The sequence below is a fragment of the Panthera tigris genome, chromosome A1 (genome assembly GCF_018350195.1).
Source record: "Panthera tigris isolate Pti1 chromosome A1, P.tigris_Pti1_mat1.1, whole genome shotgun sequence".
Classification (NCBI taxonomy): domain Eukaryota; kingdom Metazoa; phylum Chordata; class Mammalia; order Carnivora; family Felidae; genus Panthera; species Panthera tigris.
In genome coordinates, this window is record NC_056660.1 from 2,305,159 (window position 1) to 2,332,520 (window position 27,362).

Sequence of the window (27,362 nt, forward strand, 5' to 3'; positions counted from 1 at the left end):
TGCAACTAAAAATACTTATTGTGCCCCCCCGCCCCAATTTTGGGAATAATGCTTATTGTAAAATCTTTAAAAGATATGGAAAAGAATGAAAGAATTAAAATCCTTCACACTCCGAGAACGCAGACACAACAACTGCCCCGATGCTTTGCATCTTCCCTAATAAGAGTAACAATTACAGGAAGTGGCCAAAATCTCAGCCCCCCACGGGCCAGAACTCAGTGCTCTACTCGTATCGCGTTACTGAATCTCCACCCTTGAAGGGAGGTGCTGCTGGCATTCCCGTTTCAGTGACGAGGCAATCGAGCCTGGGAGACCCACTGCTTCCAGGGGGCAGGGGCAGCGTCCCAACTCCGCACGCATGCTCTCAAGTGTGCCGCTCTCTTTCCGTCTCGTATGCCGACTCCATCCATGCCTGGAGCCCCTGGGCCCTACGATCTGTTCGATGCCGCCACCGTTTCGTTGTTCCTTTTGCCTGCTGGTGTTGTAATTTCCCACCTGGCTCAGTTTCCACGTCCGACCGGTGCAATCATTTCCTTGCCTCTATTTCACGTCGTCACACGCTCTTGGCCGACCCCAACCCTGGTCAGAGTCGACTCCCTGCCTTTTCCGTCCCAACACTTGTCCAGGGAACATGGAGAAAAGTAACTACAATCACGTCGATTAGACTCACGTAAAATTCGTAAGTAGTGACCTCCACTGGGATTACAATAAGGCCATCGGCGATCATGTTGCATTTCCCAATCCTTACGATCAAACCTGACTGTTTTAGAAGACTACTCTGGCAAATCTCCAACACCTCACCCCCCTCTTCACTCTCAGCCGATGACCTGGATTCTTAATTCACCGAGAAAGAGAAACAGAACTTGCACGAGCTCCCACCACGCAGCGTGCCTTTTCCAAGGCCAAGCTTCCGCGCTGTTATTAGTCTCTTTCCCCTCCTACTTCCTCAAAGACTTTGTCCTGGAAACTCTCTCTCTGCTGCACTGTCAACTTTTCCTCTCTCATCTGTCAACGTATAAACTTTTGTTTTTCCTGTCTTAAAAAAATCCTCTCTTGATCTCACTTCCACTGCCATCTACTGCTTCAAACTTCTCTTTCCTTTTATGCCAAACCCCTCACCGTCTATTTTCGTTTTTTTCCACTTTCTCTTTTCCCATTCCCATCAAAAGCGACTCTAGCTAGGCTTCTCTTCACCCCACTGCACCAAAACTGCACCTATGAAAAGCCACCAATAAACCCTCATGTTGCCAAATCCAATGTTCCATCCATTCATTTACTTGTTTTTTAACTGAAGTATAGCTGGCAATCAACATTATATTAGTGTCACATGTACAACATGGTGACTCCACATTTAACACTTGACGAAATTCTGACCACAAAGGTAGCTACATCCTTCACCACACAAAGTCATTACAATATTTTATTTTCATGATTTTTTTCAATGTTTATTTATTTTTGAGAGAGAGACAGAGCATGAGTGGGCGAGGAGCAGAGAGAGAGGGAGACACAGAATCCGAAGCAGGCTCCAGGCTCCGAGCGGTCAGCACAGAGCCCGATGTGGGGCTTGAACTCAAGAGCCGTGCGATCATGACCTGAGCCGAGGTCAGACGCCCAACCGACTGAGCCCTCCAGGTGCCCCCAAATATTATTGACTCTATTCCCTATGCTGTGCTTTATATCCCCATGACCCATTTATTTGATAAGTCTGTACCTCTTAATCCCCCTCACCTATTTACTCATCCCACAACCCACCTCCCCTTTGGTAACCACCAGCTTGTTCTCTGTATGAGTCTGTTTCTCATAAGACTTTTTCTTTGTTCATTTGCTCTAAATTTTTTTTTAATATTTATTCTTGAGAGAGAGTGTGCACATGTGAGGAGGGGAAGGGCACAGAGAGAAGGAGACACAGAATCCGAAGCAGGCTCCAGGCTCCGAGCTGTCAGCACAGAGCCCGACGCGGGGCTTGAATTCACGAACTGCGAGATCATGACCTGAGCCAAAGTCAGATGTTAAACTGACTGAGCCACCCAGGCGCCCCTCACTTGTTTTGGTTTTTAGATTCCACATATAAGTGAAATCATTTGGTACTTGTCTTTCTCTGGCTTACGTCACTTAGCCTAACACCTTCTAGGTCCATCAATGTCGTAAGATGGCAAATTGCAAGCTTTCATTTTTTATGGCTAAGTAATATTCCACTGCCGTATAAAGATATATCATAGGCCCCCCACCCCCCCCCCCCCCCGGCCTTTTTTATTTGAGTATAGTTGACACACAATGTTACGTTCGTTTCAAGTGTAGCACATAGCGATTTGACAGGTTTACACGTTATGCTATGTTCCCAAGATACCCTGCATCACTATCCATTCATCCACTGATGGACATGTGGGTTGCTTCTGTATCCTGGCAGTTGTAAATGATGCTGCCACGAACACAGGGGTGCGTATACTTTTTCAAATTGGTGTTTTCATTTTCTTCAGCTAAATATCCAGAAGTGAAATTACTGGATCATATGGGGTTTCTACTTTTCATGTTTTGAGTAACACCATACTGCTTTCCATAGTGGCTGTACCAGTTTGCATTCCTACCAATAGTGCACAAGGGATCCCTCTTCTCCACATCCTTGCCAACACTTACATTTCTTACCTTTTTGACACTAACCATTCTGACAGGCGTAAGGTGCTATGTCACTGTGGTTTTGATTTGCATTTCTCTGGTGATTAGTGATGTTGAGCATCACATGTGTCTGTTGGCCGTGTGGTTTTCTTTTTTTTAAATGTCTATTCCGACCCTCGACCCATTTTTAAATCAGATTGGGCTTTTTGGTGTTGAGTTGTAGGAGATATTTATATATTTTGTATATTAACCTGTTATCAGATACATCATATGCAAATATCTTCCCCATTCAGTAGGTTGTCTTTTCATTTTGTTGACAGTTTCCCTGCCATGCAAAAGCTTTTTAGTTTGCTGTGGTTCCAACTGTTCATTATTATTTTTGTTGTCTTTGCCTGAGGAGACAGATCCAAAACAATATTAAGACCGATGTCCAAAAGTTTATCACCTATGTTTTCTTTTAGGAGTTTTATGGCTTCAGGTCTCACATTTAGGTCTTTAATCCATGTTAGTTAATCTCTTAGCTTTAAATAACACTAATTTACTGAAAAGTCTTAAATTTACACTTTTGGTTCAATTCTCTTTCTTGTGTATCTAACTGCTTACCCAATCTCTTCTCTTGTTAATGAACACCTGCTATATGTCAAGTACTTTTCTGGGCATTTGGTCTGTGTCACTGAGCACAAGAGACAAAAATCCCTGCTCACAGGGAACAGGCATTCTAGGGGTGGAAGACAGACAGTAAACCTAGAAAATAAGTAAATTAGATATAGTATACATTAGATCATGATAAGTGTTATGAGAAAAACCTGAACAAGGTAAGAGGGATTAAAAGTGCAGCAAGATGAATGGGTGTGTGTGCGTGTGTGCGTGTGTGTGTGTGTGTGTGAGACTACAGTTCTTCATTGAGAAGGCAATTTTAGCAAAAAGGGAAGGGATTAACGAAGAGATATCTGGACAATGTGTTGCAGGCAAAGGGAACATCTAGTGTAAAGGCCCTAGATGGGACACGTTTGTTGTGTCTGATGGGAAGCAAGGTGGCCGTGTGGCTGGAAAGGAGAGCTAAGAAGAGAATAACAGGAGTTTAAGGTCAGAGAGGTGATGGTGGTGGGCAGATAGCTTTATAAAATACTTTAATGTCATATTTAATTCAGCTCTGTGTATCTGTCTAACTTGGATTTATGAGAAACAGAAGGGCAGTAGATAGCATGCTTATGTCTAGTCTTTGGAGAAAGGGCTAAAAATTTATGTTGTAGGTCTTGAGGATTTGGACAGCCCCCTCCTTCACTGCTGTCTGGGCTGGCTTTTTAGCAAACTTTCCTATATTTCCATTGCAAAGCCTGCAAATGAGGTTAAAAAAGAAATTGCCAATCTTAGCACATCCTTCATCCACTTCTGTGCCTCCTGCCTTAGTTCGGTCAGCTAAATAAAAATGCAGCTCTGTCTGACTAAATGAATTGAAATAAAGTGTCCTAAACAAAATTTATAAGGTAGACAGATACTGTGCAACATTCCATATGTGCTATTATAACAGCATTTGTTCTAAGGCATTATATAAATATGTTAAAGAATCATATAATATGTAGGGGTGCCTGGACGGCTCAGTTGGTTAAGTGTCCGACTTTGGCTCAGGTCATGATCTCACGGCACCCGAGTTCGAACCCTGTGTTGTGCTCTGTGCTGACAGCTCAGAGCCTGGAGCCTGCTTTGTGTCTCCTCCGCTCTCTGCCCCTCCCCCACTCACACTCAGTCAGTCTCTCTGTCTCTCTCAAAAATAAACATTAAAAAAAGAATCATATAATAGGTATAAGATATACATTATATGATAACAGAACAATACATTCAATTAAGCATGCTGGCCATTAAGGCAAAAAGAAAAGTACGCTTGACCACAAAATTTTCATTTTCTAACATAACACAACGTTCTAACAGTATAAAGACATATTATGGTAATCATAAACACATTTTCAGCAACGTTTTTAATTATGAAGATGCCAAAATTAATTCACTAAAATTATAATGTATGAGGAATACACCAAGTATCATATTCTACTAAAACAAGCAGCCTGATCAAACTACCATGAGAAAAAGTCATATGAAATTTGGCTATTTTCTCCAAATAAAGCTTAAGTGAATTTCTCATGGCAGTATTGCTGCTTTGTTATAAACACAGCTTTATTATGAAACAGTTGGTTGTTAAGTTGCTTTGCATGACTAAGCAAAGAGCACAACACAGAGGAGAGACATAGGCACCAGCCAGAGCAACAAGGGCTCTGAGTGTTAAGCTAAAAGTTGTGGGAAATGCTAAATAATTTTAAGTGGGAGTGTAAAAGGATGAGTTGTTAGTACGGGGAAAAAAGAAGCCTAAACTGAAGGAAAGGCAGCCATTGCAATAATCCAGGGAGAAGTGCTGACAGCCTAAACTAAAGCAAAGGAAATAAGAAAAGGACAGACACAAGAGAAATTAAGGAGGCAGAATGAGCAGGTCTTGGTGATGGGCTGTATATAAAAATGAGAGAGATATTGGGGCGCCTGGGTGGCTCAGTCGGTTAAGCGGCCGACTTCAGCTCAGGTCATGATCTCGCGGTCCATGAGTTCGAGCCCCGCGTCGGGCTCTGTGCTGACCGCTCAGAGCCTGGAGCCTGTTTCAGATTCTGTGTCTCCCTCTCTCTCTGATCCTCCCCCGTTCATGCTCTGTTTCTCTCTGCCTCAAAAATAAATAAACGTTAAAAAAAATTAAAAAAAAAAAACGAGAGAGATATAGATGTCTGTGAAAACTCCCAAAAGACTGAGTGGCTCAGGGAGGTGATGAGGGTTGTGCCATCACAAAGAAGATACAGGGAAAGAAAAGATTTGATGGGAATTCAGGCTCAGACACGTTGATTTTCTTTTTTCAAAAATTATTTTTAGGGACGCCTGGGTGGCTCAGTCGGTTAAGCGGCCGACTTCGGCTCAGGTCATGATCTCATGGTCCGTGAGTTCGAGCCCTGCGTCGGGCTCTGTGCTGACAGCTCAGAGCCTGGAGCCTGTTTCAGATTCTGTGTCTCCCTCTCTCTCTGACCCTCCCCTGTTCATGCTCTGTCTCTATCTCAAAAATAAATAAACATTAAAAAAAAAAATTAAAAAAAAATTATTTTTATTTGTGAGAGAGAGAGAGAGGACATGTGCCTGCACACGCGATCTGCGGGGGCGGGGCAGAGGGAGTGGGGAGGCAGGGGGTGGGGGGAGAGAGAGGAGAGAGAGGAGAGAGAGGAGAGAGAGGAGGGAGAGAGGACAGCAAGAGAGAGAGAGAGAGAATCCTGAGCAAGCTCCCCACTCAGTGCAGGGCCCAACGTGGGGCTCGATCTCACGAGCCACGAGATCATGACCTGAGCCGAAATCAAGAGTTGGATGAGCCACCCCGGTGCTCCAGACGTGCTGAGTTCCTAATGCCTGTGGGGATGACACCCAAATGTCTAACGGACAGCCAAGATATGTGCTTCTGGTGGCCACCAGAGTTTGAGGCTAAAGCGAAAAATATCTAAAGGAACAGCCACTTAAACAGCTGAAGTCATGAGTGACAATAAGATCATTCAGGGATTATGCATAGAGTGACCAGAGCTAAGGCAGAACATGGGCATTTAAGAATCGATAGGTAGAAGAGTAGCCACAAAACCAGCTGAGAGGTAATGAACACATCTGTTAGAAAAAAACAAACAAATAGGAAATATGTGTTACAGCGAGAACAAAGTTTCGAGGAGGGAGTAAATGCTGCTCAAAGATTAAGAAGACTCAGGAAAAGCAGCCTTTGGTCTTGGCAATCTGGAGGTGGGTGGTAATGCTTAAAAGATAACATTCAGTGGAGAGGTTAGAGAGGAAGCCAGGCTGCGGGGCACCGAAGTGTACGTGAGCTGTAAAGCAAGGAGTATGGATGGCTGAAATCTGGCTGAGAAGACAAGAGCCAAAGAGAAGCGGAGATCACGTTCACGTTGGGGATTTTTCCGAGAGTAAACACACAGGACGAGTTGTAAATTTCAGAGGAGGCAGTAGAGATTCAACGAATGACAAAACTAGAGGAGATGCTGGGGGAATTAGTCTCAGCAGCGTGAGGAGCACACCAGCCTGAGGGTGTGTAAATGCCTTAGAGGGTCGAGGTGAAGCCAAAGAACGTAAATTTAGAGGCTCCAATCCGCACAGTCATGTGACTTTTCTCCCAAGAGGTCTTAGGTTTAACAAGAAAGACAAAGGAGAAAGATGTTTGAAAGCAAGCATTAGTGACTGACAAGATGACAAACCATGCAGCTACAGAAAAGGAAGAAGACCCAGAAGTGCTGAGGTCAAGAATAGGTGTTTTGGGTATGAGAAAGTGGGGCAGGTGGAGGGTCGCCAGAGACTGGGCCTCTGTGATCTGAAATTTCTAAACCGGAGCAATCCCAGGCAATGGGCATAGGATGTGAGCGAAAAGAGGTCAGGTCCCTGGAACTGAGAAGCTTACAGTTGTAAGGCTAAAGAAATTGAGTAGAAAATAGCAAGCTGGAATTCAATGTAAAGGAACCTAAATAAGGGAAAATGGTGTTTCAAGCACATAAACTAGTTCTCAAGGGAGCATGCTTTTATGGCATTTAGAGTCTGCAAAGGGGAATCAAAGACGGCACGGACCTGCCCCAAACCGAGCAAAGAATGTAGAGGCAGCATCGAACGTCCCCTTGAAAGAAGAGCAGGGAGGTGATTTCCACAAGCCCCATCAATTACTATCAGCAAAGTGTATTATTTGCACGAAGTCCCAAAAACTACGTCCCGGGCAAAAGTGAGTTTCGGATCTAATAAATCTCAGATTGTTTTGTTTCTTTCTGTTTATACGATGAAGATCATGGGTCACTGGGTTGGCTCTGCTTTTCCTTGTTTTTCTGTTCACCATGATCTGAAGGAATGCAACCGAGATTATTATCTTCTTATCCATGATGAAAAATGAAGATGAAGTACATCATATGCATAAAGGACGTATTATTTGGCCTGCAAATTACTGAATTCTTGATTTAGCTAAATGCCTTCTGATGAGTTTAATTGCATTCCAATGAATAATAAAAGTGCAAACACTCTTAAGAACCTAAATTGGTTAAATCAAGCACTGCATAAAAACAATGAAACAAAGAAAAAAGCCATGTAAACTTTGAACTTGATTAGAAGAATAGCATGGGTCTGTGGCTAAAATAAGGTAAAAGCAAAAACTGGATTCAACTGAAAGAAGATAAAAGGGAAGAAATTCTTTGATAACATTAAGCATAGAATAATAGTTGATGAGGAACAAAATACAAATGTTTAAGGAAAATCAAAGGAGTGAACCACTGAGCTAGGGGAAGAGAAAACAAATACTAATACCTATTATCTACAAGTATATGATACATTAACACTTTGAGGATGATGATCCGTTTCTTACAACCTCTACTTGGAACACTTATATGAAAAAATGAACAAAAATCACAGTCTAGGAGACAGCACAGACATTTCTGATAACCAAGAGCTGTCTGGCTACAAAATATTTCTAGGTAATTCTTCCGTTATCTTTTGTTTTTTCCCATACTATCATCCCGCTGTTTTGTGTCTTTTAGAACCAAAATTTTCAGAAAAAGCAATCTGTATCTGCTGTTTTCCTTCCTTCTGATTCTGTTCACCTGCCCACCAGTCTCTTGCAACTGATCTACCAAAGGTCCTAATGGCTCCTGCTAGTGACCAAATGCAATAGCCTCTTTCCAGTTATCATTCTACTGGACCTTTCTGGAACATCCACCCACACTCTTGACCAAATATTTTCTGACTTCTATGATACTACATTCTCACTGCTGGTTAATAGTCGTATTTTAAAGTTCTCTGTAATTGCCTCTTCTTGTTTCACTTACATTTTAAATGTCGATTTAAGAAGCATTTTAAACTTTTTCTCTTTTATACCCACAATATATTTTGCAGATGAATTAGAAAATGGTAAGAACAAGAAGAAAATATAAAAACTGACAGGGCCAGAAACTCAGCGTGTACTATTAGCAGCTGGCGATGCCCTTGCAGGCTGTGTTTTATGCTTTATGATGAAACCAGAAATGAGTAGCAGAAGGAAAACTAAAAAATTCAAATATTGTGGACATTAAGCAACACACCATTCAAATAACCAATGGGTCAAGGGAGCAATGACAAGGGAAATTTGAAAATACCTTGAGAAGAATGGAAATGAAAATCACCACATACTGAAACTTACAGGACACATTAAAACACTGCCTACGGTGTTGCTTTTGCTACAGAAACTTAAGTGGGTACTGGGGAGCACCCGGGTGGCTCAGTCTGTTAAGCGTCCGACTTCACCTCAGGTCATGATCTCACGGTTTGTGGGTTCGAGCCCCGAGTCGGGTTCTGTGCTCACAGCTCAGAGCCTGGAGCCTGCTTCCCATTCTGCGTCTCCCTCTCTCTCCGCCCCTCTGCTGCTCGTGCTCTCTTTCTCTCAAAAATAAATAAACGTTAAAAAAATTTTTTTTCAATAAAAAAAAGTGGGTACTGAAGCCTCTATTATTGTTGAATTATCTATTTCTGTCTTAATGTCTACAGTTTTTCCTTCATGTATCTTGATATGCTCTTCTTACTAGGTGCACAGTTATATCTTGCTGGTGGATGGCCCTTTTCTCATTTAAAATGTCCCTATTTATTTCTGGTAACATTTTTTAAAGTCTATTTTATTTCATACTTGTAGAACCACACTCCAGCATACTTGTGGTGGTCGTTTGTATATCTTTTCCCATCTTTTCACTTTCATTCCTTTTTCTTTTTCGCATCTAGACTGCGTCTGCCATTAACAGCAATTAGTTGGATGTTGTTTTTAAACCTAGTCTGACCACATGAAAAGATGTTCATCATCACTTACCATCAGGGAAATGCAAATGAAAACTACGATGAGCTATCACCTCCCACCTGTCGGAGGTGGCTAAAATCAGCAACACAAGAAACAACAGGTGTTGGCAAGGATGTGGCGAAAAAGGAACCCTCTTGCGCTGCTGACGGGAATGCAAACTGGTGCGGCCGCTGCGGAAAACAGTACGGAGGTTCCTCAAAAAGCTAAAAATAGAACCATCTTACGACCCAGCAGTTGCACTATTGAGTATTTACCCAAAGAATACAAAAACACTAATTCAAAGGGATATATGCACCCTGTGTTTACTGCAGCATTATTGACAATAACTAAGATATGAAGAAGCCTAAGTGCCCATGGACTGATAAATGGATAAAGAAGATGTGTCCTATATATATACATACTAGATTATTCTTTGGCCATGCTAAGTATGAAATCTTGCCATTTGCACTGATACGGATGGAGCTAGAGAGTATACATGCTAAGTGAAATAAGTCAGTTAGAGAAAGACAAATATCCTATGATTTCACTCCTATGTGGAATTTAAGAAACAAAATGAGCAAAGGGGGAAAAAAAGAGACAAATCAAGAAACAGACTTTTAATTATATGGAATAAACTGATGGTTACCGAAGGGGAGAGGCGTTGAGGGATGGGTTAAACAGGTGATGGGGATGAAGGAGGGCACTTGTACTGACTACAGAACTGCCGAATCACTATATTGTACACCTGGAACTAATACAACACTGTATGTTAACTGGAATTTAAAAAATCTAGTCTGACGAATTCTGCCTTTTGATTGCATTGCTTGATCCATGCCCATCTGATGGTAGTACTGACAGAGCTGATTTATATCTACCATTTTACTTTGTGTTTTCTATGTGTGTTAAGCCTCGGACGTTGCTTCTCGGGGAGGCACAACTTTGGGTGTGCCCACAATCACTGGGATGACAACAGTTTTTGGCAGTTCTCCTGGTCCCTTTCCCTGACCGTATCACGGTGTTAAGCTCCACTAACTGTCAGCTAACTACTGTTTCTGAGAATGCCTGGGACACAGATTGCTTCGGACAATAATACAATCAAAATTGGGCTCCTTGAAGGCATGGTTCCCATGGTCAGTATTTAATATTTGTTATGGACCCAGGAGGGCTCCTTCTAGCTGCCTTTCTCTCATTCTTTTCTGCAAACTAGCCAGCCTACAGTTAAGCTTGTTATCTTCACTGAACCTATCAAAATCCTCTCAATTACCTTTCACCACACTCTTCCACCTGTTTTTTTTTAGAGCATCCTCAGGCTTAAGCTTCTCTCTGCTGTTTAAAATAAAGTCAGTTTCCTTGCAAAGAGATTAGGAACTATTTTTTTTTTTTTTTTTTTTTTTTTTTTTTACCACCTGCTTCTTCCCCCAGGCAATATCTTTGACCCAGGCCTCTAGAGCTGGGAGTAGGGCTCTGACACCTCTACTCCAAAAGGTGGGTGGTAGTAATCTCCAGTCTCAGTGTGGAAGCAATGCCTTGTGAGCTGGGAAAAGAGAAATCAAGGTTTCAATATTCTCAGTGGCACAGAGCCCAAGGCAGACTCTCAATTCTGTGAGTGAGGTCTGGGGGGGCAAGAAGGGAGCTCCGACCTCTGAACTGTACTTGCACAGAAGTTAGCCTTGGCAAGTAACTGAGGGCAGGCAGGATGAGAAATGCCGGTGTCCTGCTCAACCCTGGGAAGTGAGTCTTCTGCCTAGGAGCTGCGGGTAGAGGGAACCCTGTGTTCTTGGCTGCACCAGTCCGGAATGGAGTTTTGGCCTCAATGAGCTGAAAGGAGGGAGGGATCAGTCTTAGTTCAAACACTACAGCCCCTCATTTCTTATCCAATTTTAGCTGATTTTTTGAATATATGCTTCTCCATGTGCTGTATGGCCTTAAGAACATTTCTAGAGACTTTAAATGATATTTTAAAATATTTAATCAGTTTCAGTGGGAAGCAGGTCCATGGAGCTCCTCAGGTTGACACGATGGGAGCTGATCTCTTCAGTTTGTTCACTTACTACTAAATAAAATTCCATCGTATAAACACACGAACAGTGTATTTATCCATTCTCTAAATGATGGACATTTGGGTTGTTTCTAGCTTTTTTTGCTACTACTGCTGCTATGAGTATTCTTATACATATATTCTATACATGGGCAAGTGTTCCTGTTGGTTGTGCAGTATGTATACACAGAGGAAGGGGATTTTTAGATCAAAAGTTATGCCAACTTTACAAGGCAATGCCAAATTGTTTTCTAAAGCACCTGTTCCAGTCGATACTTATAACCAATAGGATATAAAAGTAAGGCCTTATTGATCTATATCCTCTATAGTCTTTGTTATTAAGAGACTTGACTGTTGAAAATCTAAAAGGTATAAACTTGTATCTTGTAGTCACTAATAAAGGTAAATACATGTTTAAGTTTATTGTTCTTGTATGTTTCCTCTTCTGTGAATGCCATTTGTTTCTTCTGCCCATTTTTTGATTAGGTTGTCTTTTTCTTATTGATTTGTAGATTTGTACATATTTTAAATATTCTTTGTCAGCACCGTACATAAATGTTGCCAGTTGGTGGCTTGTCTTCAATTTTTCTAATGTGACTTTGGATAAACAGAAGTTCTAATTTTAATATAGTTGAATTTGTCAATCTCTTATGTTAGTCCTTTTTGTGTTTTAAGAAATGTTTCTCTGGCCCAAGGAGACAGATTTTTAAAATTATTTTTATAATTTAACAATTTTAAAATTATCTCCTTCCATATAGAGTAGATTTATTGAATAGGTCCTCCTTTCCACGCTGATTTACAATGCCCCTTCTATCGTACATGAGCTCCACTTATGCCCATGTGTTTCTGGGCTCTATCCTGCTCCAATGGCCAATCTGTCTATTCCTGTACCAATGTCACTTGATATTAATTACTATAACTTTATAATAAGTCGTAAGCTGGTAGGAGTGTCTTAGATAGTTCAGGCCTGTTGTTTTTCCATTCAAATTTTCAAATCAGCCTGTCATGATACATACACACACACACCCTACTGGGACTTAAAAAAAAATTTTTTTTTAAACGTTTATTTATTTTTGAGAGAGTGTGAGCAGGAGAGGGGCAGAGAGAGACAGGGAGAGAGAAAGAGAATCCCCAGCAGGCTCCGCGTTGTCAGCAGTGAGGCCGATGTGGGGCTCGAACTCACGAACTGTGAGATCATGACCTGAGCCAAAGTCAGACATTTAACAGACTGAGCCACCGAGGCGTCCCACCCTATTGGGATTATTACTGGAATTACACCGAAATCTATAGGTTAAGGGTTACAAATTGGGGTCTATGGACCCAATTATGCTTGCAGAAATGTTTAGTTGTGTAGCAGGGTGTTTTACACAATTTTGAAATTTGAATGCTTCTTACAGCTGACCCCTTCTCCCCCCCCCACCATCATACTGTACGTTGATTCAATCTACATAATACTTTTCTGCCTGGTCCTACATGTTACTGAATTTGCCACTCAGTCTTACATACCATTCCTTCCAAGGATTCTCTTGAGGGTCCCAACTTCCTTCTGAAGATACCAGCTGAAGGCTCCAAATTTCCCACTTCCTTATTATGCAGAAATACTTAGCCCATCTTTGTCTAATTCTGCAATGTTGGCCATACCCAAAGGATATTACTTTTTATAACTAGATAGATTCCTTAAGGTATTTCTTCCAGATAAAAGAACAACTTTTCCTAAAAGGAATTCTGAAATCTTAATGTTACTTACTCAGAATATAGCCAACTTTAAAAATAATCTTTTCTTTTATGGGTTTTGTACAAAATGAGAATCATATGATACTACTTTGCCCCACTTGGTTAACCTGGCTAGAGGTTTATCAATTTTATGATCTTTCCAAAAGTCCAGCTTTTGGTTTCATTGATTTTCTCTATTAATTTCCTGTTTCAAATTTCAACGGTATCTGCTCCAATATTTTATCTTCTGCTTATTTTGGATTTAACTTGCTCTTCTTTTTTGAATTTGCTAAATTGGAACTTAGATTCTGGATTTTAGGTATTTCTTCTTTTCTAACCTGCATTCAGTGCTAACAATTTCCCCCTAGGCATGGCCTTTGCTGTATCCCATAAATTTTCATCGGTTGTATCTCCATTTTCATTTAGTTCAAAATATTTAACTTTTTTTTTGGACTCATGTTTTATTTAGAAGTGTGTTTTTTAGGGGCTCCTGGGTGGCTCAGCTGGTTAAGTGTCTGACTCTTGATTTGGACTCACGGTTTGTGAGTTCGAACCCTGCGTCGGGCTCTGCACTGACAGGGCGAAGCCTGCTTGAGATTCTCTCTCCCTCTCCCTTTGCCGCTCTCCCACTTGTGCACTCTTTCAAAATTAATAAACAGACTTAAAAAAAAAAAGAAGTGGCCGATCTTTAAATATTGTGAAAACTTCCAGTTACCTTTGTTACTGATTTCTAGTTTAATTCTATTGTGGCCTGAGTGCATGTTCATTTTTATTTTTCTAAGTTTGTTTGGGTGTGTTTGATGGCCGCAGACGTGGTCAGTCTTGGTGAAGGCTCCAGGTTGGAGTGAGAGTGTAATCCTCTGTCGTTGGATATACAGTATTCTGTAAGTGTCAGGTACATCCGGTTGGCTGACTGGGCTGCGTGGCTACATCCTTACTCGTTTTCTGCCTGCTGCTGCCAATCACCGACAGGGGGCTGCTGAAGTCTCCAGCCTAAGGGTAGATTCACCTACTTCTCCTCGCAGTTCTATCAGTTTTTGCCTCATGTATTTTGACGCTCTGTAGTTGGCCACATACACAGTAGGGATTGTTATGTGTTCCTGAAGAACTGCCCCCTTTTGTCATGATATAATGCCCCTCTTTATTCCTGAAAACTTCCCTTGCTCTGAAATATGGTTTGTTTGTACTTAATATAGCTATTCTAGCTTTCTTTTTTGCAGGGTTAACATGGTACATCTTTCTCCATCCCTTTATTTTACATCTATGTCTTTATATTTAAAATGAGTTTCTTTTCCATAACACGTATAAATGAGATACCTGTCTCTGATTGGTGTCTTTAGACCTTTCATAGCTAAAATGATTATTGATATAGTTGGATTACTATCTACGATATTTGTAACTGTTTTCTGTTCATCATTGTTTTTTGCTTCCTTTTTTGTCTTTTTTCTATAATTGGATTCTCTCCTCTCATAGCATGTCAATTATATTTCTTCAAATATATTTTAGTGGTTTCCCCAAGGTGTGCAACATACATTTATAACTAACCTAAGTCTACCCTCAAGTAACACCATACTGCTTCATGGGTAGTGCAGGTGCCTTATAGCAGAGCATCCCCAGTTCCTCAACCCCATTCCTCAGAACGCTGCTGGCATGCATTTCACTTTTCCATAAGCTATAATCATTGCTGCTATTGTTATTTCGAGAAAACTGTCAGATCCGTTAAGAAAAATGATTTTCTTGTGTCTTCATTTATTCCATTTCTAACTCTGTTACTTTCTTCATGTAGACCTGAATTTTTGACCTCTGTCATTTTTCCTTCTTTCAGAAGAACTTAACATTTCTTTAGGGCAGATCTGTCTACTGATGACAAATTCCCTCAGTTTTTGTTTGAGAAATTCTTTATTTCTCCTTCGCTGTTGAAGGATAATTTCATTGGATACAGAATTCTAGGTTGGTGGATTTTTCTTTCAAAATTTTCAGTATTTTATTTCACTCTCTTCCTGCTTGTATAGCTTCTGAAGAGAAGTATGATATAGTTCTTATCCTTGTTTCCCTTTAGGTGAGGTTTTTTCCCCCCCTCTGACTTCTATTTCCTCTGTCTTTGATTTTCGTCTCTCTTCGTCTTTAATTTTCTCTTTGAGATTTTCTGCAGTGTGAATGATATGCCTAGGTATAGGGTTTTTAAAAATATTTATCCTGCTGGGAATTCTGTGAGCTCCCCAAATTTGTGGTTTGGTGTTTACAAATAGTTTTGGAAATTTATCAGTTGTTAATAACTCCGAATATTTCTTCTTTCTTCTTCTGGTATAGCCATTATGTGCATGTTACACTTTTTTGAATTGCCCCACATTTTTTGGACACTCTGTTTTTTCTAGTCTTTCTTCTTTTCCAGTTTGTTAAGTCTCAATTAACATGTCTTCAAGCTCACTGATTATTCCCTCGGCCCAGGGCATTATTCTTATGAGACCATTAAAAGCACTCTTCATTTCTATCATAAGTGTTTTTTACTTCTACGTTTCCTTTTGATTCTAAGAGTTTCTCCATCTCTGCTTACATTACCTCTCTGTTATATGTTGTGTACTTTTTCTACTGGAGTCCTTAGTTATATTAATCATGGTTATTTTACATTCTGGTCTGCTAGTTCCAAAACCTTTGCCATCTTTGGATTTGGTTCTGGTGTTTGCTTGGTCTCTTCAGACCGCCTTTTGCCTGTTGGCATGCCAACTGACCTTTCTGAGAGCCAGCTACGGTCTGGCAGGTGAACGTTACTTAAGGAAACAGGTCTTAAGTGTGAGGTTCTGTTTATCTGGACGACATCAGGATGGGTTTACTGTCTGCTCTGGCTGCAGGTGTCAGAGGCTAACATTTCCTCTGCTGTCCTTGTTTCGTCTCCTCTGCTGCTTTCACTTCCTTAGAGACTCCTTCGTACATACGGCCCGAGAGGCACAGCTCTGTCAGTTGTAACCCTCTGTCAGACAGGAGCCCTACTGACGTGTGGGGAGGTGGGGGGGAGAAGCTCTTCCAAAGCCTGTGGTTAGGTCTCAGTCGGCTAGTGAGCCTGTGTCCGTGGGCTGTGATCCTCACAAGTGCTTTCAGGTTTTTGTTTTCCTTCTTAAGCGAGACAGAAAGGCTAGAGGGGGCCAGAGGTGGGCACTACATTCCTCAAGGTTGGTTAGGCTGTGGTAAAACACCAGTGGGTCGGAATCTGGTAAAACAGCGTCCTCTCCGTGCAGGCCTTTGCTAAGGAGAACTGAATGCTCTGGGAGTATTTCGGATGATTACTTTTCCCTTCCCCTTGAGGGAAGGAGGGAAGATTTTTCTCAGATCTCCACTGTGACACATGGTGGGGCTCCTCTAAAACTCACAAAAGTATCTGGGACCCTCGTGGCTGGGTCTTCACCAGTTCTTCTCTCTCAAGCTAGCCCATGCTCAGACTCTAGCAATTAGCCAAACCACTCTCTAAATACGCCTACCAGATGCTGGCTGCAGTGGTGGTTTCTGGGCAGTTTCTGCCCTGGGTAAGCTCTGCGTCTCTGTATCTGCCCGTCCCCAGTTTTCAGGTCCCTGCGCCCTGTGGTCTCAATTCTCTGATGGATCTAAAAAGAGTTGCTGATTTTCAATGTTTCAGCTTTTTTCTTGCTCTGAGGATAGGAATCACCGTGTTCAAACTCTACACGTTGGGAGGGGCTAAACTACATTAAAAAAAAAAATTCTTTTGTATCTCTCCAGTCATTTACTTAGACTAATTAGTTTTCTAGCGGGAATTTACTGCAACAAAGTGAGTACATGTTTTAAGGGTTTTGATACATACTGCCAAACTCCCCTCCAAAGAAGAGGTAACCAAAATAACCTACATTTATTTTTCTGCTCACAAACCTTCACTGGTCCCTCACTGGTCACAAACGATGTCCACCCAACTCTACCAAACACACGAGTCTCTGACGGTTGCATAGGGTTCCTGTACCATATGGCCCTTACCTGTTTTCCGGTTTGACCTGTCACTACACCGAACCCAGTTCTTCGGTTTTAGTGTCTACAGCATGCCATGATGATTCATTTTGTTTTTGGTCAAGTCACGTCTCAATCTCGACAGTGCTCTCCCAAGTCTTCGTGGTCTTTTCAACTCAACCCGCACTCTGTTACTGCTCCCTGCGGCCTCGCCCACACAGCCACCTACCGCACGGTACTTCTAGCACACTCTGACAGGGGTCAGCGAGGCAAGGAGCTTTCAGAGAACACGTCTATAATAGAGGGCACAGAGGACAGGCCCCAGTTTACTCTCTGCAAAGTAAAAGGGACTAGTTTAGGTAATAAAACTAAGAATTTCTAACATCATTTGGAGTAACTAAAAGTTGACGGTTTAGGGCAGAAAAGTACAGTGGATTTTTGCTTCTTATTGTATTTGTGGGTTCCCCCCCATTGCTCTAATCTAGTTTCATTTTTTTTGCCCAATTTAAAACACCAATAGCACCAAAAACTAATATCCTGAATAAATTTATTCTATTAAGAACCTAGTTAGTGACATTTAAAAACGTACCTATTTTTCCTCTGGGTCTTTAGAAAAACCCATATACAAAACAACTATTTCTTTTTTTTTTTTTTTTAATTTTTTTTAACGTTTATTTATTTTTGAGACAGAGAGAGACAGAGCAAGAACGGGGGAGGGCCAGAGAGAGGGGGACACAGAATCTGAAACAGGCTCCAGGCTCTGAGCTGTCAGCACAGAGCCCGACGCGGGGCTCGAACTCACGGACCGCGAGATCATGACCTGAGCCGAAGTCGGCCGCCTAACCGACTGAGCTACCCAGGCGCCCCTCTTAGATAAATACATAAAAAGTTGAACTAAATTTGTGTCACAAAGAAGATAAAGTCTAAACAATAAGCAAATGCGTGGCACAAAGAATTATAATTAAAATGAAGGGGCGCTGGGGCGGCTCAGTTGGTTAAGCATCCGACTTCAGCTCAGGTCATGGTCTCACAGTTCGTAGGCTCGAGCCCCGCATCGGGCTCTGTGCTGACAGCTCAGAGCCTGGAGCCTGCTTTGGATTCTGTGTCTCCCTCTCTTTCTGCCCCTCCCCTGCTTGTGCTCTGTGTCTCTCTCTCTCTCAAAAACACATAAACATTAGAAAAAATTTTAAGAAAATGAAGAAAAGCTGTTACCAATTCTGAAAAATAGAATTTTTTCAGCCTTAATGTTTGATTTTTTTTGAAAAACTTAAAAAATCCAAAAAACAACTCACGTTCCATTTGCTCAAACATTACTGAAAAGAGGAAGTCTCGTGGTGTCATGTAATATTCGCCCTCATGTTCCAGGGAAGAAAACTGCATGAAGCGCTGTTTCCGAAGGGACAGTTTTTCTCCCATCTCTCCGGAGTCGACCATTTTCTAAAAGAAAAAGAAATTGCAATTTAAGACTTTTTTTTTAGGATGAGTCCTCAACTTAGCTACTTTTAAGACGATCTTGAAAGAGTAGCTTCAGTGTCTAGGTCTACCAATCTCCGAATGTTTACATCGTTCGTTTAACAACTATTTACTTGAGTGTCTACTTGCCCCTCTTTCAGGCTCGAGGAGACAATGGTGAATGACAAGACAGAGTGGGAAGATGACAACTAATGGATACACACAGAAAATCATGTAGGATAATGAGAAGCGCCAGGAAGCAAGAGCAAGCCGGATAAAAGTCATAAGGGGTAGTATTTTAGAGAGGACGGTGAGGGGAGGCCTTTCTAAAGAGCTGACACTTACAGAGACTAAATGAGTGCAGTCATTGAGCCATGGGGCTCTCTGGAGGAAGAGAATTCTAAGCAGGGGGTAGAGTAAGACCCAAAACCATGAGATTCCCGTGTGTGTGTGTGTGTGTGTGTGTGTTTCTAGGTAAGCTAGAAACTGTTCAAGGAACAGCGTGGCAGTCAATAAAATCAGAGAGATGGGTAGGCAAGAGTTCAAGTACAGTTGTGCTTTTTCACGAAGAGAAAACATATCATGTCTGATAAACAGCCCTGCTTTCAGAAATCTACTTACGTCACAGGTGGAAAGTGCTAAAAGGATAAGAAATGGGAACTGGTAAAATACTATTAGTACAAGAGCCTGTATATCTCAGGCAACGGCACCTAGATCTCGACTCAAACGTGGATAGAGACAATATCGAAATCTTTGTTGCTAACCCTTCGTTGAGCACTTGTTATGTGCTAGGGACTATACTAATAAAGCCTTCCACATGATTACTCAGTCCTCACCACAACTGAACAACAGATACTGCAGGAGGCATGGAGACTAAAGTCATTGGCACAGCCAGTATAAAAAACCAGAAGTGTCCAACTCGCAGTGTTTGGACCCTTACCTACCACACTCACCTCCCATCCAAGGCCGGGCATCGTATCCTAGACATATGGAGGAAGACAACACAGGGGTTAACGCAGACACCAATGTCAAGATAGCAGTAGATGCAGAAATCCGAAAGCATCCTCTCACCCTGGATTGTTTTCCTTACAACACTGCTCTGATCTGAACCACAACATCCTCCCTGGACACATCACTTTCCTTTTACAGTTCCTACCACTGAACCTATTATTTGCCCTGACACACAGTGATGCTCACTGACTAGAATCGAGAGGGGGGAAAAATGTGAATTCCAGTTGCTTCAACCTCTCCAAATTCAGAGCCAACAAAATTCTAAGTCAACAGCTCCTTTTGGGCTGATCTTAGTCCTCTGCCTAGTGTTAATGCTCTCTCCTTGGTTTGACTGTTGCTTTCTTCGACCAGCTAGTTTCATACCTCTGTGGTGGTCTATGTAGTGCATACCAGAATACTAAACATACATACTCAGTAATACTGCAATGATCTGAACCCCTATCTTCCCCAGAACTTGTCTATTTGTGTCTTTCCTTTTATTTCTCCTTAAATTACTACCACAAAAATAACCCAAGAGTCATGTTTTAATTATATTACTCCATACTCTTATCCTAATCATCAGAAAAGTGAATTTTGGGGCATCTGGATGGCTCAGCTGGTTAAGCGTTCAACTCCTGAATTCAGCTCAGATCATGATCCCAAGGTCATGGGATCGCGCCCCGTGTTGGGGTCCACGATGAGCATGGAGCCTGCTTAGGATTCTCATTCTCTCTCTCTCTCTCTCTCTCTCTCTCTCTCTCTCTCCCTCTCTCTCTCTGCCTCTCCCCTACCCCACTCATGCTGTCTCTCTCTAAAAAGAAAAAAGGAAGGGAACTGGATTTTATTAACACTCCAAACATTTTATATATGAGGCAGATATAGTAACAGATAACATTATTATTTTATTTAAGAAACTGATACCGAGTATGTGTAGGAAAACAGTGGTAAACAAGACAAACGTTAATTCCTACCAGCATGTACTAAGTGCTTTGGCAGTGAAAAAAAAGGATACAAATGAGATAGGGGAGAGCGGGTAAGGGTCTTCTCAGTAAATGTCACAGCACTGCCAAAGTCCTAGATATGAGAGAGAATACAGTACAGTAGAAGAATGGAAAGAAGGGCATATATACTATTAGTTTAGAGAATAGTTCTATTTACTATACTAATATTATTGTATAGTTTATTAAGAAATTAACAAAAGTGAGTGATCCATACAAAAATATAGTGTAGTTCCAAATTCTTTTTAAAATTTTTATGTTTATTCATTTTTGAAAGACACGACAGAGACAGAACACAAGCAGGGGTGGGGCAGAGAGACAGGGGGACACAGAATCCGAAGCAGGCTCCAGGCTCTGAGCCATCAGCACAGAGCCCGACGCGGGGCTCAAACTCACAGACAGCGAGATCATGACCTCAACCAAAGTCGGACGCTCAACCGACTGAGCCACCCAGGTGCCCCTATATTTCCAAATTCTTAAACAAACGTCTTTTTTTAATGCTTCCTAATATCTAAATTGCTCCTGACTAATTAAAAGAACAGCTTTTTGCCCAACTTAATCCTTTTTGTGTAAACAAACTCTTAAATTTCAACCAACTAAAAGGAGTCAATTACTCATTTATGCTCCTCCTCAAATGGTTTCATAACAGGATGGACTGTTACCTCCGCGTCTCTTGGTTTTCATGATGTCCTCCCCCTTGTAGCAATCCTATTCTTTCCTGGCGTGTCAAAAATGACCAAGAAGTAAAAACAAACCTTCCACTATTTTACAGCAAGACATGAAAACTACTTGCAAAGAAATCCTATTTTTTTCTTCTAGGAGATTTAGACCCTAAAAATCCCCTATCTCATGGTTACCATTCCATATTTTCCATATGCCTGTATGTCTGTAACTTGCATAAGCATAACATTTCCGAAGAGTCTTGAGAAGAATCAATTATTCTGGGAAGCGCCATTTTAACGAATGGCCGACTGGGTTGTCATCCCTTCCAGTTTTGATTAAATATCCTCTCCAGTGAACAAGAAAAAGTAGAGGAGGTGAAACTACAACTCCCTTTCACGGGCGGATCTCTGAGCTTAAAGTTGTCATATGAATCACAGGCCATGAATTTAGAAGGTCACTTAGAAGCACATGACCTCCAAATCTGTCCTACCACCATGACTTTATCAGCAGATGCTATGAAATACAACTAACAACCCCTACCAACACCCTCACAATTCACTCTGGTATTGTGGCCTTTAATTCCTGCTACTTTGTGGTATAGACAAACCTATTCTTTCAACTACCTACAAATCTTTCAACTCCCACGGCATGATGTCTCTTTTTGTCCCTCATCCTTTCTACTACCTCTCCCACTCTGCTTACTGAGTACACAGCCATCATTTGGAGGTCGCCACCATCGTCGATTCTAATCCTACCACTTCTCTTATGGAACACAAAGTGGAAGCTCCAAGTTAGCCTCTTCCTATTAGTCTTCCCCGCATCCTAATCCACCCTTCAAGTAAAAACGTACTGGAGCATCTACTAACTTGAGGTCTCTCTAGGAAGAGACAGGACACGTGTGAGTCAAGGCGGCAACAGGATAGCAGTAAAGCCTAACAATAATAGCTGGCGTTGACATGGAGTATACGCAGGGCAGCGTGCCAACATCTTTACCACCTTCGCGATAACCCCAACAGCACACATCTTTACCGTCTCCATTTTACAGAAGAAGAAACCATGGCCTGTGAAGGGTCAACGGCTTGCTCAGATTAACACAGCAAGTAAGTCCACAGCATAGGCAGTGTGACAATAACCCCAGTCTCAACCACTACCCTACACTCGCTCCTCTAAGACTTACAGAAGTTAGCAAAACAGAGAAAGCAGTGTGGGTAACGATGGCTGAGGCAGCTCGTGAATACAGTGGGATTTAAGCGAGGCTCTAGAGAATAAAAATGACTACGACAAGAATTAGCCATATTTAGGCCTGGGCTAACTGTTGTCCATTTCCTAAATGTTAACTATGGCTTCTCTCCTTCAATCAACGTAGGATTTCTAATGTTTCTTTGCTGCCATGAACTTTACCTAGGGGGGGGGGGGGAAGTACTGTTTTAAAATCACTAGAACCTTTATAATTCCAGGTTGATGAACCAACAAATTAGTTTTATTTAGGTCACCTTTACCATACAGTAGCTGAATTTTAAGTTCAGTTAGTTAGTTAATAATCTCTACACCCAACATGGGGCTCAGACTCATGGCCCCAAGATCAAGAGTTGCACACTCCTCTGACTGAACCAGCCAGGCACCCAGTATTGAATTTTAAAAACCACTAGTATAATTGATGTGCTTATATATATACATATGCTTACTTCACAGAATTTAGATGATAAATCTAGATCACTGAAGTATACACATATGACACATAATGTCACGTTTAATTTGCCATTTTTAATCTTTTATTTACCTGCCAGGTTTATTCCTGCCTTACTTCATTTGTGTAACCAATTCTGATCAAATTTCAGACTTACTGGATGGATTTGTCAGGAATGAACAATTTTTCCTTCCTCCCCAACTCTCTTTCATCTGCGTTCTTTTCCTACACACATGCTTGCATGCTCTTTTCCCACCTTCCCTTCTTTCCTTCTCTTACATGCTTCAGGTGGATTTATTTATTTACTTTTAAAGGTTTTTAAAAATGTTTATTTATTTTGAGAGAGAGGGAGAGAGAGAGAGAGAGAGAGAGAGAGAGAGAGAGAGAGAGAAGGGCAGGGGCAGGGAGAGAGGGAGAGAGAATCCCAAGCAGGCTTTGCACTGGTAGCACAGAGCCTGATGCAGGGCTTGATCTCTTGAAATCATGCATGACTGCGCTGAAAATCAAAAAGTCAGATGCTTAACTGACTGAGCCACCGAGGGGCCTCTTAAAGATTTTATTTTTAAGCAATGTCTGCACCCAGTGTGGGGCTTGAACTTACAACCCCAAGATCAAGAGTCTCATGCTCTACTGACTGAGGCAGCCAAGCATCCCCAAAACAGGAGTTTTCAGGTGGCTTTGTAAAAATTGTTGACTGCTGCTTTCATATTCCTTGAACGATTACTGTTGTTGTTATTATTGTTATTGATATTGTTTTGGGTACTCATTTGCTTAACCTCCATTCATTTCCTTTAGTCTCTTTCTCACTTTGGCATACATGTGGCCTATCTATGGTAGGTTGGGCTTGGTAAACTGAACTAAGGCAAAGACATTGGCTTATAGACTTTGTAAGTGTCATCAGAATATCAGTTTAGATGGAAAGGATGAGAAGGAACAATAAAGGTCAAAATATTAAAGTTATATCTGAGAGTAACAATATATGAGCAAATCGTAGCTTAGTATTCTCACATATCAGGCAATGAAAAGCTCATTAATTCATTCTCAAACGTTGAAGAACCTGTTATGTGTCACTGTTCTGTAGATATACAGATGGATACTATGAGGTCTTCCTTTAAGGAGTTTACAGAGGGGAGTGCTGGATAGCAAATAAATAATTAATAAGAGCACTGTCTCTCAGGCCAAACTGCCTGGGATTCAAATTCCTGTTCTGTCACTTACTAGACATGTGAAATTTGGACCAGTGACCTCTCTGTGCCTCATCTGATTCATATGAAAAATGTGGAAATGGGAATCAGACTACTTGGGTTTAAATGCCAGCTCTATCAGTTGGTCAAGTTGTATTATCCTTCTTCACTTAACTAATGCATAAAATGGACAAAACAGAAGTCACTACTTCAAAAGGTCTTTTATTCGTTTTTTAGTCATTGAACAAAGTTAAGTGTAATTAACATGCAACGTTACATCACTTTGATTCAACAGTTCTATAGGTTACTCCATGCTCAGCACAATAAATGTAGTCACTACCCGTCACCATACAAAATTGTTGACTATACTCCTTATGCTGTATCTTTTCATCTCCCTGTATCATTCAAAGGCTCTTTTAAAGAATGAGTGTTCAGTGAAATAATACGCACGAAGCCCTTATCATAATGCCCGGCACACACCAAGTGCTCTAGAAGGTTAGCTATTACTACTATGATACAATTTTAACAAATGCTCTAATAGAATTATAGAAAAAATTCTATGAGACGGCAGAGAGAGGACCAATGGACTGTCTTGTTACTTGGAAGACTTCAGAAAGGCATCGCAGAGCAGAAGATGGCTGAACCACATCACACAAGAGGGGGTACAAGGAGCTGCAGTACAGCAAACTATACTAAAGTCAGCTCTGAGCTTGGGCGGGGGGCACATCCGTGGTGTAGAGGGTTGCTGGGGTATATGAAAACATAAATGGACCAAAGAGGAGAATGGCACACACACTACACTGGAAAGGTCATCTTGGCTACTGACATTTTCTTCTGTTATTTTATGCAACAGCCACCGTATATGTGGGACACTGGAACCTACCTAGCCGATTCTACAGGAAACTCATACCGCGATTCAACACTTACCCTTAACGTACAAATAGATCTAATAAGCTTGGGTTATTAAGTTTCAGCATCCCAGCACATTAAAAACATTAAGTTACAAATGCTAGATGCACATACACTGATGGCAGAAGTGAGATCTAAATAGCCTGACAGTGAGATAGGAAAGAAGACAAATGTACAACAGACCTGGCTGCAAGAGTCGGAACCCATCACCGTTACGACAACCAGTCAGTAGCCTCGAGAAGAGTCTGAACCAATCACCGTTACGACAACCAATCAGTAGCCGCTGGGGCTATTTATGGGGATGATCTTCAGGCATTGAGAAACTGCTAATTTATGTAGGGAATATTCTGTTAAAAGTGTATGAAAATATGTAACACGGTTTAAATGTTAACGCACATCTTGCATAAAAAGGATGTTTTACCGCTTGCAAGGGTAATTTTAGTCATCTGAAGATTCACTCACATGCACACCCCGGATGATGCTATATAAATTCAGCATTACTGTCTGATCTACAGTATATCCAAAGTACTTTGTAGAATGTGTGTTAGATAAAAATACCAGGCCTATGTTTACATAAACTGAAAATGAGTAGAATCTTCAGTGAAAATAGAATGTCTTTCAGAAAAACTAAGCAGACATGGTTTGGGCTTGCCATAAATACTATTATATGTCAAATAAAATTAGACCACAGGATGTGAATCTTTTCATCTTTCCAAAACTGTTAACATACACCTTTAAAAGAACTTACCACCAGTGTGTTCCTAGTCACAACGCAGTATCACTTACAGGAAAAGCATCTACGAGAAACGTATCTGTATGCTGAAACACAGGTGTGGGGGATTTCGGGATGTGAAGAGAAATGCGACTGCTTTTTCCTGGGGCTAAATCAATTCCTTTCAAAGACAAAAAGTAGCATACGGCAAACCATAATTACAAGCAATTTATTTAGGATATACGTTTCAGCATAAATGTAGATATTCATGTCTGAAATCTCTAAGTACAGAGGACTGTTCCAAGGCTCTGGAGAGAATATCAGCACCAGAGGAAGTTGGACTCTCCAGGTATTAAAGGATCTACTGCATAAACAAGTTTTCTTTTTCCTTTGGATTCTTGGTTTTTAATCTCAATCAACATAATAATTCACTTGAAAATAAAATCTGGAAAGGTCCTTTCTACTATACTAGGTTCCTCCAAAAAAAAAAAAAAAAAAAAAAAAGAAGGTATGAGGTACCTTCTTAAGAGAGTTAACTCTTAACAAAATCAAAGGGTCACTAAAAAACAAAACAAAACAGAAACAAAATTCTAAAAACTGATGTGAAAGTTCTTAAAACCTCCCTCCCACATCACGACAAAAAAATAAAAAGCAGTAAGTACAGCCATGCCGAGGCTAGCTCCTAACCTCCTACTTTAAACTTGTCCTAGAAGGATCTTCTGGTAATTTGGATCCAACTGTAAGAAAACACTAGGACCGAAAAGTAGTTTCTCCTTCCAGGGAGGAGAGTGTCATTTGGGGGAGTGAGTGGGTGACGTCCTGAAATCCCTCACTGATGAGGGCCACCCTGGACAGCTGTGTGCACCGCACAAGTCCATGGGGCACCATTCGCTGGAATCACCATGCAATCGTCCAGCAAATGGGAGCAAAGTGCACTGAGGAAAGGGTGTGTGTTCCCAATCTGTACAAAGTTATCATACGGGACAGGAATATTGCTGTCACTGACATCTCCTGGTTTGCAGGGGCTGTGAAGGCCAGAGAAAAGTACAGGACGTCCCACGGGGAGCTCCTGTCACTCTCTGCATTCACTACAGGCCCAACAGTTGTCCTTTTCCCCCTCCTGTGTTCTACCAAAGGGGGCCAACATCAGAAGTTATGACTTGGTGGGGCAGAGGAAAAATACTTACTCATGACCATGGAGCCCTCAGGCAGCTAAATGATGGAACAGGTGATGTTGCTGTTAACATCCTGCTCTTAGCTAATATTCTAATGCAAAGATAAAGAGTGCTTAGATCAAGATGGAAAGAAGTCAAGGATAAACATTCACATGGTTTTTGGCACACACGGTGTTTGGCTGGAAAGTCTGTTTAAAACCTAGTGTTGGGACCATGCAAGTTCTGTGGGAAAAAATGAAGAACAACAAGAAACAATGAACAATGAAAATCCCATTCTGAAAGAAAATAAGAAAAAATCATAGGAAACAAAAGTGGCAACCTTACAACATCAGAAAGCAAGATAAGATGCCAGACAGACAACAGAAACACTTGAGAAGGGAGTTGGTCTCACTAAATAAGAGAAAACGCCATTATAAAACTTAAAATACTTTAA

At 41.3% G+C, this 27,362-nt stretch overlaps 1 protein-coding gene across 6 annotated transcripts in view; it reads right to left on the reverse strand.

Moving 5' to 3' along the window:
* Positions 1–27,362, reverse strand: part of MICU2 (mitochondrial calcium uptake 2) — a 143,012-nt gene that overhangs the window by 90,156 nt on the left and 25,494 nt on the right. For 4 of the 6 annotated variants that reach the window (XM_042979633.1, XM_042979762.1, XM_042979671.1 and 1 more), the window contains exon 2: positions 18,452–18,596. In XM_042979633.1, the coding sequence (XP_042835567.1) occupies positions 18,452–18,596 (145 nt within the window). Of the gene's footprint in view, positions 1–18,451; positions 18,597–19,564; positions 20,168–25,225; positions 25,766–27,362 lie in introns of those variants that run through there. The other 2 variants (XM_042979709.1, XM_042979739.1) reach the window with 2 other exon arrangements.